This window comes from Clavelina lepadiformis, chromosome 5, assembly GCF_947623445.1.
Source record: "Clavelina lepadiformis chromosome 5, kaClaLepa1.1, whole genome shotgun sequence".
NCBI lineage: Eukaryota > Metazoa > Chordata > Ascidiacea > Aplousobranchia > Clavelinidae > Clavelina > Clavelina lepadiformis.
The window spans coordinates 9,275,357-9,286,682 of record NC_135244.1 but is presented as its reverse complement, the minus strand read 5'-3'; the positions used below and the strand labels follow the sequence as shown (position 1 = coordinate 9,286,682).

Below are 11,326 nucleotides of genomic sequence, written 5' to 3'. Positions count from 1 at the left end.
GTATAATTCATTAAACATGTGTATTTCACCATGAAAACACCACTGAAAACCGGCACTATATCCGAAAGCGTTCGGTTTCTTTATAAGTTCACATGATACCCTATCAATTCATTACCAAAACATTTCAACATATACGTTAAACAGGCATATGTAGAAGTTGTTCAAGTACATGCGATAAAAATTGTCATCGTCAGTGATAGAAGGGCGGACTTAACCATTACGACTGAGGTAGCAAGCAGTGGAACTGATGCTGTCAACCTGACCAAGGAGGGAAGCAAAATCGTTAACGATGAACACGTTTTGAATGTCTGGATCCGTCGCAATCATATCAAGGTCTTGGATAGCAGCGCCCTTGACACCAACTGCTATCACCTTGGCTTTATTTCTTAAAAGTTGAGCACCACTAAATACGCTATCTTGAGAACGTCCTGAAAAAAATATCTTCACTAAAAATTTGGCAACAGAATGCTAGTAATACACGGGCAAATTTCATAATTGAGTTTGTAAGTCGTTTGACTCCGTGGTACCATGACGTACCATCTGTAATTAATATAGCAATAGCTGGCACCCCCGGTCTCTTTCCTGCTGTAGCGCTTAGAGCATTATTTGCGGCGTACGTGATTGCCTGACCCGTACGAGTTCCTTGTCCTCTGTATGGCACTCGTCGAACGGCTGACAGCAAACAAAAAAGTGGTTGTATAATTTTGAAACTGCACAATATCATTAAACGTCAAATCATTTTAATGCAGTATTTATTCAAACATTCCGGCCCTAAATTTAGTGTATCACAACTATTATTTGCCAAATGGTTTTGGATGCTTTATTAAAAGAATGTTTTCAATGTATGGACCCATACCTACAGACGATAAGTTACAACTACTATAGTCATAAAGGTCATAAAGTTTATAAATCGAATTTATAACCCACCTTCTAAAACGTCTTCGGTGTTATTATATTCTCCTAACTGAAATCTTTCATCAACTACCGCGTTGTAACGGATATACCCGATCTATGTAACAAGAAAAAAAAACTATTCGATATTCTGTATAGTGAATCAACAAAAATCAACAAAAATCAACAGCTTAGGAATCGTTTTTTAGCTAAGTAACATTAGTTACTACAATGAACATATTTACTTGAGTTGTATCGTTTCCAACTTTGAAGACTTCGATTAAACTTATAACAAAGTTTTTCACAATTTCGAAATTCTTTGTTCCAATACTTGACGATCCATCCACGATAAATAACACATCCATAACAGTGCTTGATGAGCAAAGTGTGATATTTTGGCTTCCCTGGAAAAGAAAACATATGAATTTTGATTTATCGTTTAATGAAGCTATTTTTTTCTTCGTATGCTTTTAATACCACATACCTGGCAAAGCCTAATTTGAGAAGCAACCTTGTTAAGATTTTGGTTTAGAGAAGAAAAATCTTCGACAATGGTTGCGAAATCAAGTTTGGGTTCCGAAGCAATTTGACTAATTTGATTAGAGTCCACTCGACCTATTCCGAGCACAACGATAAAGGTGTTGTCTTGCTTCAGCAGTTGAGATGGTGTCACAATATCGTCAAAAGATTTTCCTGCGCAAAGGATGTATCAGATGAATTTTTCGTCGTATTTTTGCAATATAATTACTCTCTATATTACTTGTGTCATGAACTCAACAAGAGTAAAACTATACTGCATACCTACCACAACAATCTTACCGTCCGTAATAACTACCACAACCTTGGCAACACCCCTTCTTCTTCCTGTTTCGGGAAGGAATAGGTTTTCTCTCGTGTAGTTGAGTGCTTTTCCGGTTAGGGTACCAGATCCGTCATACGGAATGTTTTCAATGGCGTTAATAACGTCTTCTGTAGTCGGATTATCTTTCAAATTCCACAGATGATCGACATGTCGATTGTAACGGATTGCGCCGAACTAATATAAATTTGGCGATTATAACAAGACGTTTGGCATTTTTATTCTTGCATTTGAAAATACACATTAAGCAAATATACATCTACTACATTTCGTTTATAAAAATTGTGCTCACTTTGGTAGCATTCATTCCTACTCTAAACTGCTGAACCAATGAAACGAGAAAGCGTTGGATTATTTTAAAGTTGTTACTTCTGATGCTGGAAGAACTATCGATAACAAAGACGACGTCGACCAAGTCAGTGCATTTTGCTGAATTGTGCAAAAGACACAAGCTTCACATGACTTTCTTATGAATGGCGATAAATCTATTAAATTATGACCATAAAATGACTGTTTTTTGAATGTTGACCTATACCTTGGCAGTCTGGCGGTTCTCCATCCCATAGTGCGGTAGTACTATTTTTTTCCAAACATTCCAACTCTGAGCTCCCAACATTAAGGTAACCTGGCTGGCATGTGAAAATGCAGATAGAACCGACTTTGGTCTCGTTCGAACACGCAACAGAACCGAATTGAAATCCTATTTCCTGCTGATTCGGTAAGCACTCTATCACGCAAAACAAAATAAATTGTTTATGAAAATAAAAAACTTTCTAGGTAATGCAGATGTGCAATTTAAAGCAGGTTTTGCAAGAACGAGCATCTAGCTTCCAACATTTAGCCAATTACAGCCTAGTTAACTAATATAGTTCTTGCTGCTGGTAGATTCTGATCTGACCTAAGCATGGTTTAGTTCCACACGGAATTATCTCAGATGTTGAACCTTGGCAACCAGTGCCATCGGAATTGTCATGACGGCATGTTCTATTTCGACTTTGAATTCCACCATTACACGTTGCTGAACATGGGCTATACAGTCCCCATGAGGAAAATTGAGGACATGGCTGTCGGTGGAAAACAGATTGATATGACACTAATAACAAGAATATGACGTACGAAGGAAATAAACCAAACAGGTTGGTGTATAATGAAACATTTCCATCTTGTTTTGTGTTATTTCTAAAACAACTCTATATAAATGAAATGCACCTAACCTTCGTATTACATGTTGAATTTTCAACAGAATTTCCTAAACAGCCACCGTCTCCAATTGATCCATTAATACATTGCCTTAATCTGCTTAGAATTCCATCATCACAAGAAACTGAGCAAGAGGTCCAACTGCTCCAGTCTCCCCATGTTGAGCAATTCTATTCAATAAAAGTAAATATCTAGTATACTGGAGTTGTTGATGGGGATATATAACTTATATATAATTTGCTTGTAATGTCATTATACATACCAACATTCATCGCCACGTAAGCGTTACCACTACATTTTTATAATATTTTGAAATGTACAATGTATTTTGTTAAATCAATACCTTTGTATTGCAATCTTGTTCTTCAAAATCGTTTCCTTCACAACCCACATTCCCAACTTCCCCATCGATGCATTGCCTGCTGTGGGTACGTTTGCCTGATCCACAAGAAAGTGAACATTCCGTCCAAGTCGACCAATAACTCCATCCAGGACATTCCTTGGAAAATGATATGCTATGGCAGGCGTTTTTTCACTTACAAGCCCCAAATTAGTTCAAGTTATGCCACCTTGAGCATATCCGTTTGGTTTTATTTTTAAGACGCGTTTCATTATAGCGCATCGTTTTCTTGCTGTTATCTATTTGTGCTGGGGAAGATAAAGGCCATATGCTTTTTTATATCGTTGTTTACAACATAATAAACCACAAGCTCAGGCATAGCTAACCGACACAAAAAAAACGCAAAACCCGAAGGACTTTGTTCGGGGTGTTTATTAAACGGAAAATTTCTAATGTTATAAGCTGAACTTTCTAAAAACAGAGTCATAAATATCACCACAAAGAAGCTCATGAAACGTCAAAACACTAACTGCATGTTGTATGTTAAAACACTTGATGCCATTTGCCCATTTATTGCTACCTGGGTGTTACATTCTGAAGGTTCTTGGGCACTTCCTTCGCAACCAAGCTCACCAGTGTCACCATTCACACACGACCTTTCTCGTACAACAAATCCTCCGCCACAAGTAACGGAACACAATTTATTTTCGCTCCACTGAGCCCAGTACGTGCAAGGCTAGAAAAAGTGGTTATGTGAAATGGATGACCATGGTAATAAAGAATTAATTACTCACTTCAATACCAATGCTCCCAACTTTTTTCTAACTCAAACTTTGAACTTTTATAAAATAAACTTTGTTTGTACTCAACAATCTTGATAAATGAACATTTAGATAAAACATAAAAATGCCAACCTGTTTATTGCAAGCAAGGGAATCGGTCTCATTGCCGGTACAACCAACGTCACCTGAGGAACCGTTCAAACAAGTTCTTGACCTTATTTTTAACCCACCGGAACACGTAGCAGTACAATCGGACCATTGTTGCCAGGTTGACCACGATTTGCAAGGGCCATTCTAAAAAGTGAAATTACGACGTGTACAATATACAAACTAGAGTGACGTAAAAGTTTTGACTGAAATAAAGCTCTTTACGAGTTTCTCACGGCATCTTTGGTTTGTAAATTATTTGGAAATGCATTGAAGTACGACTGATAGTATTCTTACTTCACTTTCACAAGTTTCTAGTTGAGCGGGGCTGCCCTGACACCCTTTGTCTCCGACGGTTCCATTTATACATTTTCTCACGTGGGACCTCACTCCAACGCCGCAAGTTGCACTGCAAACGCTCCATGACGACCACTCCCCCCAAGATGAACATTCCTGGAAAGAAAGAGATAGATTAAAAATCCAATAAAATATTAATAACTTATAAATCTGATAAACGTGACAAGGGTATAACTCTTATAGCTACTAAACCAAAAATGCCTATTTTTGATCATGAAATTAAAATAAACAAACCAGAATTTGATTATAAAACTCAATATTCGAAACCAAACTTAATGATATTGATATATTGTATTGTACTAATATTGATATAAAACTTTAATAATTGATAAGAAATTTAATTAAATGTTCCAACTGTAGACCAAGTAAGTTGTTAATAATATTTGGTTAAAATATTGAGGTTAATGCCTGAAAAATAAAAAGGTTAAAAATAAAAATACAAAAGGTTAACCTGCAATACACGTTTGGTTAAAGAATAAAAAGATATTGTAATATTATATAGTTTAAATTAAATAAGTATAGTCACAAATTTAGGGTAGGCTTAACTAAGCGCAAGTTAGTTTTAATAAAAAAGTTAAGATAATTATAAATGTAAAAAGTTTCCTCTTCTAAAAAACGAAAAAAATGTTAGCAAAATCATATTGAGTTGCTGTAAGAAATAATAAGAATGGTTAATCAAATAAATATTTAAATAGTACAAAATAAACACTGTTGGTAGAGATAAGATAATAAGATAACAAAGATTAAAAGATAATTATAAATGTAAAAAGTTTCCTCTTCTAAAAAAGGAAAAAAATGTTAGCAAAATCATAATGAGTTGCTGTAAGAAATAATAAGAATGGTTAATCAAATAAATATTTAAATAGTACAAAATAAACACTGTTGGTAGAGATAAGATAATAAGATAACAAAGATTAAAAGATAATTATAAATGTAAAAAGTTTCCTCTTCTAAAAAAGGAAAAAAATGTTAGCAAAATAATAATGAGTTGCTGTAAGAAATAATAAGAATGGTTAATCAAATAAATATTTAAATAGTACAAAATAAACACTGTTGGTTTGCAAAGAAAAACATTACTTGATAATATAGCCTAAACACGTTAGTACAATAAATGCTAAAAATATCCGTATAGAAGTTGAACGTTAATTTAAAAGTGATTAGGTACTGTATGTCTACCAGCAAATGGCAATTAATGATACACTTAGCCAACTGGAAAAAACTGCGACTGCAAAATTATAAATAGGCTAAAAGTAGGATATCTATTAGGTTGCATTTTTACCGCATACTAATATACATCATCAGCGTATATAAAACTTACTGTATGCTTACAAAATATAAAATGAAAAATATTTAATTTAGTCGTTTATAATATCGTTAGTATAGTTGAAATAAAACATATGTGTAATACGTTATATTAAAGTCGCTACCACTATCATTCAAACATCGTAAAGCAAATAAATATGTTAGCTGCTCAAGATTAGCAAATATAACATAGCATGCTGTGAAAACAAAGGTATTAAAGAACATACGTATATAATTCCTAATTCATATATAAAAAAGAATATGGCGAAGCGGTCCAAAATACCTGTAAAATAACCTATGTATTAACAATTTTGTAACCAAAACGTCAAAAACGTTTGATTTTATATGGACCAATAAACTTTATTTGTAACTTGTTTGTAGTTAAAATTAAACCACAAAATATAAACACGATTTATAAAACACACACAAATTCTTGTTCCTATAAACTAAATTATGTGAAATACAAATAAGATGTATGTATGAAAATATGCTATTCTTCTTATAAATCTTTAAGCAGTAATACTTAACACAGCCGTTTTGAGTTTTATTTTTTTGACACCAAACCTTCTCATGTGACGCACCTGTAGTTAGAAGTAGGGATGGGCCGATACGAACCCAAACCCGAATAGATTCGCCGAATATCGCTTTTATATAAGATTCGGGAGAACATGAATACCAACAATGGCGAACCCGAACACAATATTACTTATAAATTTACTGACTTTCGTAAAAAATGATGATCTAGTTTCCCGAAAATGCTAAACTAGAGTCAGCAGTACTTACAATGAAGGTCGTTTTCCTAACGATTTTGCTTTTTCGATCGTTTTTTAAACACTATTTTTCGAAAGAAAGCGATTTGTTTATCGATTACATCATTTTAGAAGCGAGACTTGATAACTTTTGGAGGAAATTTTATTGTTTCGTTCTAATACGAATAGATTCCGGATTCGTTCGGGTCGACCTTCACGATATTCGGGTTCGCACGAACCCGAATAATCTTCCTCACGGCACATCCCTATTTAGAAGCCTTCATCTATAATTCGGAAACTGTTCGTTGCTAAAATGGCTGACTAAGTAAATACAATACTTATTGGGGCAATTTGGTTTGTTCCCAATTATCGCTAAACCTTCAGGAAGATTTCAATTCATCTAGAAGTATACCAACTTTTAATACGAATTTTTCGAGTAGGTAGAAAAAAATGACAACTAATTTTTGTATTTGCTCGTCCACAAAACTGAATACATTAGAAAGTCAATTACTTCTAACAAGCATATAAACAATGCAAACCCCAGAGGCGTCATCGATAAAACAATAAAATGTTGTGATGAGCAAAATAAACTTTCCCGTCAATGTAAGGGGAGTTGACGTAAACCACAACAATCAAAGTAACGCCCATAGGCAGTAGGCACAATACTTGTTGGTGTTACACGATGTTCAGCAAATGTCTTTCTATTACAAATTATAAGATTTATGTTGCATTGTTTCGTTTAAAACCACTTGTCTACTAAAAACCATCAAAATAATTATTCTTTGTCATTTTGGGTGGTTTCATCTGTTAGCAGTATAGAGTTTAGTTGTTTTTTTTATTGAAAAAAGCTAAACACATGCGATACCTCACAAACCCATGTCAAACGATCTTATATATTTAAGGTAATAGCGATTAGTTGGTAACGACTATGTTAAGTTCAGTGTTTTGACTATCTAAATCACGTAGGTGTTCATGTGTTTAGAAGAAACGACATCATGAAAAACCTATGTTATAATATACCGTTATCATTATAAAGCATTATAAGGGTTAAACTTACATACACTTTTGATAATATTCGATTAAAAAAATGTCCCAAACGATGACTTATGAAGTTTCAAGCACGGTAACTTAGTTTAACTTGTTTGACCATCCGCAACGCAAACTTTAGATTTTAAAAAGAAAAAAGTTGATCAAGGATTTAGAGCAGGGGTGTCCAACCCGTGACCCGCGGGAAAGTTCTGAGTGGCCCGAGCGGTATATTTGTCGAAATGACTTGTTTTATATTATCAACAGAATCGCCTACGTGATTCATGGCGAACTTACATTCTGAGAAATTGGCATTTATTGTTTGTTTACTAATTTCTGACAGCCATATGGAAAACTCGCTTCGCATTGCTACATCGTCCATCTCACCGAATATTGCCAAACTTGTTAGAGAAAAACAGTGCCAAACTTCACATTGAAATGTCGATGTGTAGTAAAAACTTTGTTGAATTTACTATATCTTGGTATGTTTATTGTTCTTATAATTGTAAAAGAGGATAACACGTATTTCTAATATTAGAATTTTGGTGTGAGGGTTTTAAGTAGAAATTAGCAGTAAACACTCAAGTGGCCTGCGCAATCATTCGTAAATCGCATGTGGCCCTTTGGCCAAAAAGGTTGGACACCCCTGATTTAGAGTCACTACTGACATACCTTATAATTAGAGGGTAAAGATAAACAAGAACTATAGAATTCAAATACATAACTTAACTAAATGCAGCCACGAATTCTTGTTATCGAATGAAAAAAAGTTAGTGAGACGTAAGAATTGCACTAGGAGCTGGAACTCACTGCAAACTCGAGACAATACATAGCCTATATACAATTGGATTTAGCTTTAGAGAAAAGCTTTCTGAGGTGAAAAGTGCGTTTCGAGATTTACCCTTGTGGCTTTCAGCACCGGACGCCCTTAATACAGTGTAATTAAGATTATTTTACTTAAAACTTTGCAGCACCCGACTGAAGGAATTAATTATTTGTGTTTGTTTGTACCCTTTCTCGTGGTTAAATTGATTTTGAAAATGAAAAATTATAGAATTTGATTCATAAGTTAATTTACAAGGTTGTCACTTGAAACTTGAGATTTTTAATTTATAGTTACATATTTTAATGCGATTACCATCAACTAGTTATAAGTTAATACTAATAACAAAGCTAGTTATAATAGTAGGTTATAAGTTAAATAACGGCCGCTTTCGAAAGAGCTTCTTGCCGAATGGGACCAGTTGATGCACGTCTAAATTTAACCCATTTTGCTGATTGATTTTAAAACAGCAGAATCTTATCTTGTGTGTGCCGACTGCTTAGTGCTCAGCTGACATGATTCATCATTATAAGAAACTCAGAATGACAAAACAACCTAACTTCAATGTTACAACACGGCAACCTAAACCTAACCTTCTAATCTAAATCTTACACCGATAAAACCTTAAATAGCTAAAATCAACATTTTGCATATACCCATTCTCCCAACCTAACGATGAAATAATCTTAATTCTCCCATACGATGAAATAATCACTCTTAAAGTGTTATGGAGTATATAGAGTCTACTGTATAACTATATACTATATAGTTATATACCATCGCGACCTAACTCACTTTTGCACGTGGTAACAGCGATTTCGTTTGGAATGTAAAAACGCAGATCCATCAATGATTTGGATGTGATTATTAAACCTTTGCCTTTACTTCAGTAAGTAGACGTATATTATGTTACAAATGTAAGCCAAAGTCAAAATCGAGTATCGAAGAATTACTTTGTCATACCGCCATGCGTTTGCATGAGAATTCATTCATTAGGTGGTAAGTATAGCACTTTACCCGATTTTGTCAATGAACTCAATTAAACTATGTTCAGCATTACATTATGCTTTCGCATCTCATACGACCAGGAATACAGGATTCGGTATTGTGTTAAAAGTTGATTACATACATATGAGGTTAAAATTTTATTTTAGCAATATTATTTCAAGAAATAATTGGGCATAGGCTTGGCAAAAACATTGATTATACACAAGTTGTCATGGATATGGTTGAATGCAAAGCTCGCGTCTCTAATCGAATGTTTTACAATCACAAAGTGAAAAAAATCATGATGACTAAATAATATTTCATGATTGCGTTTTAAAGCAGGTTAAAAAATGTACAAAATGAACGGCGGCAATTAGCGCAAGTTGCGAAGCAGTATTAAAGCTGAGGTTAAATTAAGCAAACTTAATCACGTTCATTCCATAAAAACAATCAAGGTGAGTCAGCGAATCCTTCACGACCCAAGAAGCAGACTGTCGCGCTAATCATATCGATTAATCCTAGAAGAGCGTCGAAATCGGAAACGTTGAACACATTCTGATCATCCGGGTCAGTTGCAATGACTTGCAGCTCTTCGATGTCAGCACCTTGAACGCCAATTGCGATTACCTGTGCGGCACGTTGCAAAGCCTCGGACCCTGCTACCACATTGTCCTGTGCACGACCTTCAAAACACAAATTAAAATTACGATGTTTATTCTCATTATAACGTCGCGTAAAATAGTCTGCTTAAATTGTTCCGCCTAATATTACTAAGAATTGCTTCACTCACCATCAGTAATTACGATAGCAACAGCCGGTACACCTGGACGCCTGCCGGCACTTGCCCTCAATGCGTTATTTGCCGCAAAAGTGATTGCTGCGCCCGTGCGCGTGCCAGAGCCTTCATAAGGCACTTCTTCAACAGCTGCAGCATAAATAGTTTTGAGATCAAGGTAATACGAAAACTTATTATTTTAAAATTTCACTTTCAGTTTACTGTCATTTCTGTTTTTTGGAATAAATATACCTGCAATGACACTTTGGGCGGTGTTGTAGGTATTGAGTTGGAATCTTTCATCGACATTTCCATTATAACGTATGTATCCGATCTGCATCATAAAAAGTAAATTAATTACATCAATTATTTCCCGATTGAACTGTTAAAGCAAATAAAATTTACTTCATATAAACATATAGATCTATTTACTTTAAGAACACCCAATTTCGGTATAACCATTTTGTATAGCTTTTTTGTTGTACCTGTGTCATGTCTTCTCCAACTTGGAAGCTTTCAATAACTCTAGTTACGAATTGTGTTACTAAATTAAAGTTTTCCCGGCCAATACTAGAAGAACCATCAACAATGAAAATAACATCGATCACCGGTTCATCAGGACAGGTCGTTATGGTAATATTTTGTTCAACCTGACAGCATAAGAGAAAATCAGACACTAAGAAAACTTATCGAACACATTTTTAAAGCGCATTTAGGCTGTTTAGTCATCTTGACCAGATGTAGTTAGTTTCAGAGTAACTTTACCTCCTGACAGAGTCGGATCTGCTGTGTGATGGTTCTTACAATGCGATTAAGAGAGTCAAAATCTGTTACAGTCGTGGCAAAGTCACTGTCTGGATCTGAAGCAATTTCGTTAATTTGATTGATATCGACTCTTCCAATACCGACAGCAACCACTAGAGTATTGTCTTCCTTTAATAATCGAGAAGGTATGACGACATCATCAAAAGCGATACCTGTAAGACAAATGAAATAGGAATTGGAATATGGAAAATTTGATTTTGTTCAAACACAAGAATCAACACAGCACTAATTTTTTCATAATTCTATATAATAATAATGCCATT

The 11,326-nt window shown here is 34.7% G+C and overlaps 2 protein-coding genes across 2 annotated transcripts in view; both read right to left on the bottom strand.

The window, feature by feature from the left end:
• Positions 1-3: 3 nt before the first annotated feature.
• Positions 4-6,891, bottom strand: LOC143459546 (coadhesin-like). Its single transcript, XM_076956758.1, has 15 exons — positions 6,811-6,891; positions 4,517-4,750; positions 4,205-4,366; positions 3,871-4,026; positions 3,294-3,449; positions 2,965-3,120; positions 2,649-2,814; positions 2,286-2,477; positions 2,043-2,179; positions 1,711-1,927; positions 1,376-1,584; positions 1,137-1,295; positions 928-1,009; positions 538-672; positions 4-428 (listed from the first exon to the last, which is right to left on the bottom strand). Exons 1-15 carry the CDS (start codon positions 6,889-6,891, stop codon positions 211-213), a joined length of 2,460 nt encoding a protein of 819 aa, XP_076812873.1. The 3' UTR covers positions 4-210.
• Positions 6,892-9,608: 2,717 nt separating this feature from the next.
• Positions 9,609-11,326, bottom strand: part of LOC143459480 (uncharacterized) — a 48,804-nt gene continuing 47,086 nt past the window's right edge. The window contains exons 147-151 of the mRNA XM_076956662.1: positions 11,004-11,215; positions 10,724-10,888; positions 10,491-10,572; positions 10,254-10,388; positions 9,609-10,146 (exon numbers count right to left, since the gene is read on the bottom strand). Of these exons, the coding sequence (XP_076812777.1) occupies positions 9,914-10,146; positions 10,254-10,388; positions 10,491-10,572; positions 10,724-10,888; positions 11,004-11,215 (827 nt within the window). The 3' untranslated portion in view covers positions 9,609-9,913. The remainder of the gene's footprint in view (positions 10,147-10,253; positions 10,389-10,490; positions 10,573-10,723; positions 10,889-11,003; positions 11,216-11,326) is intronic.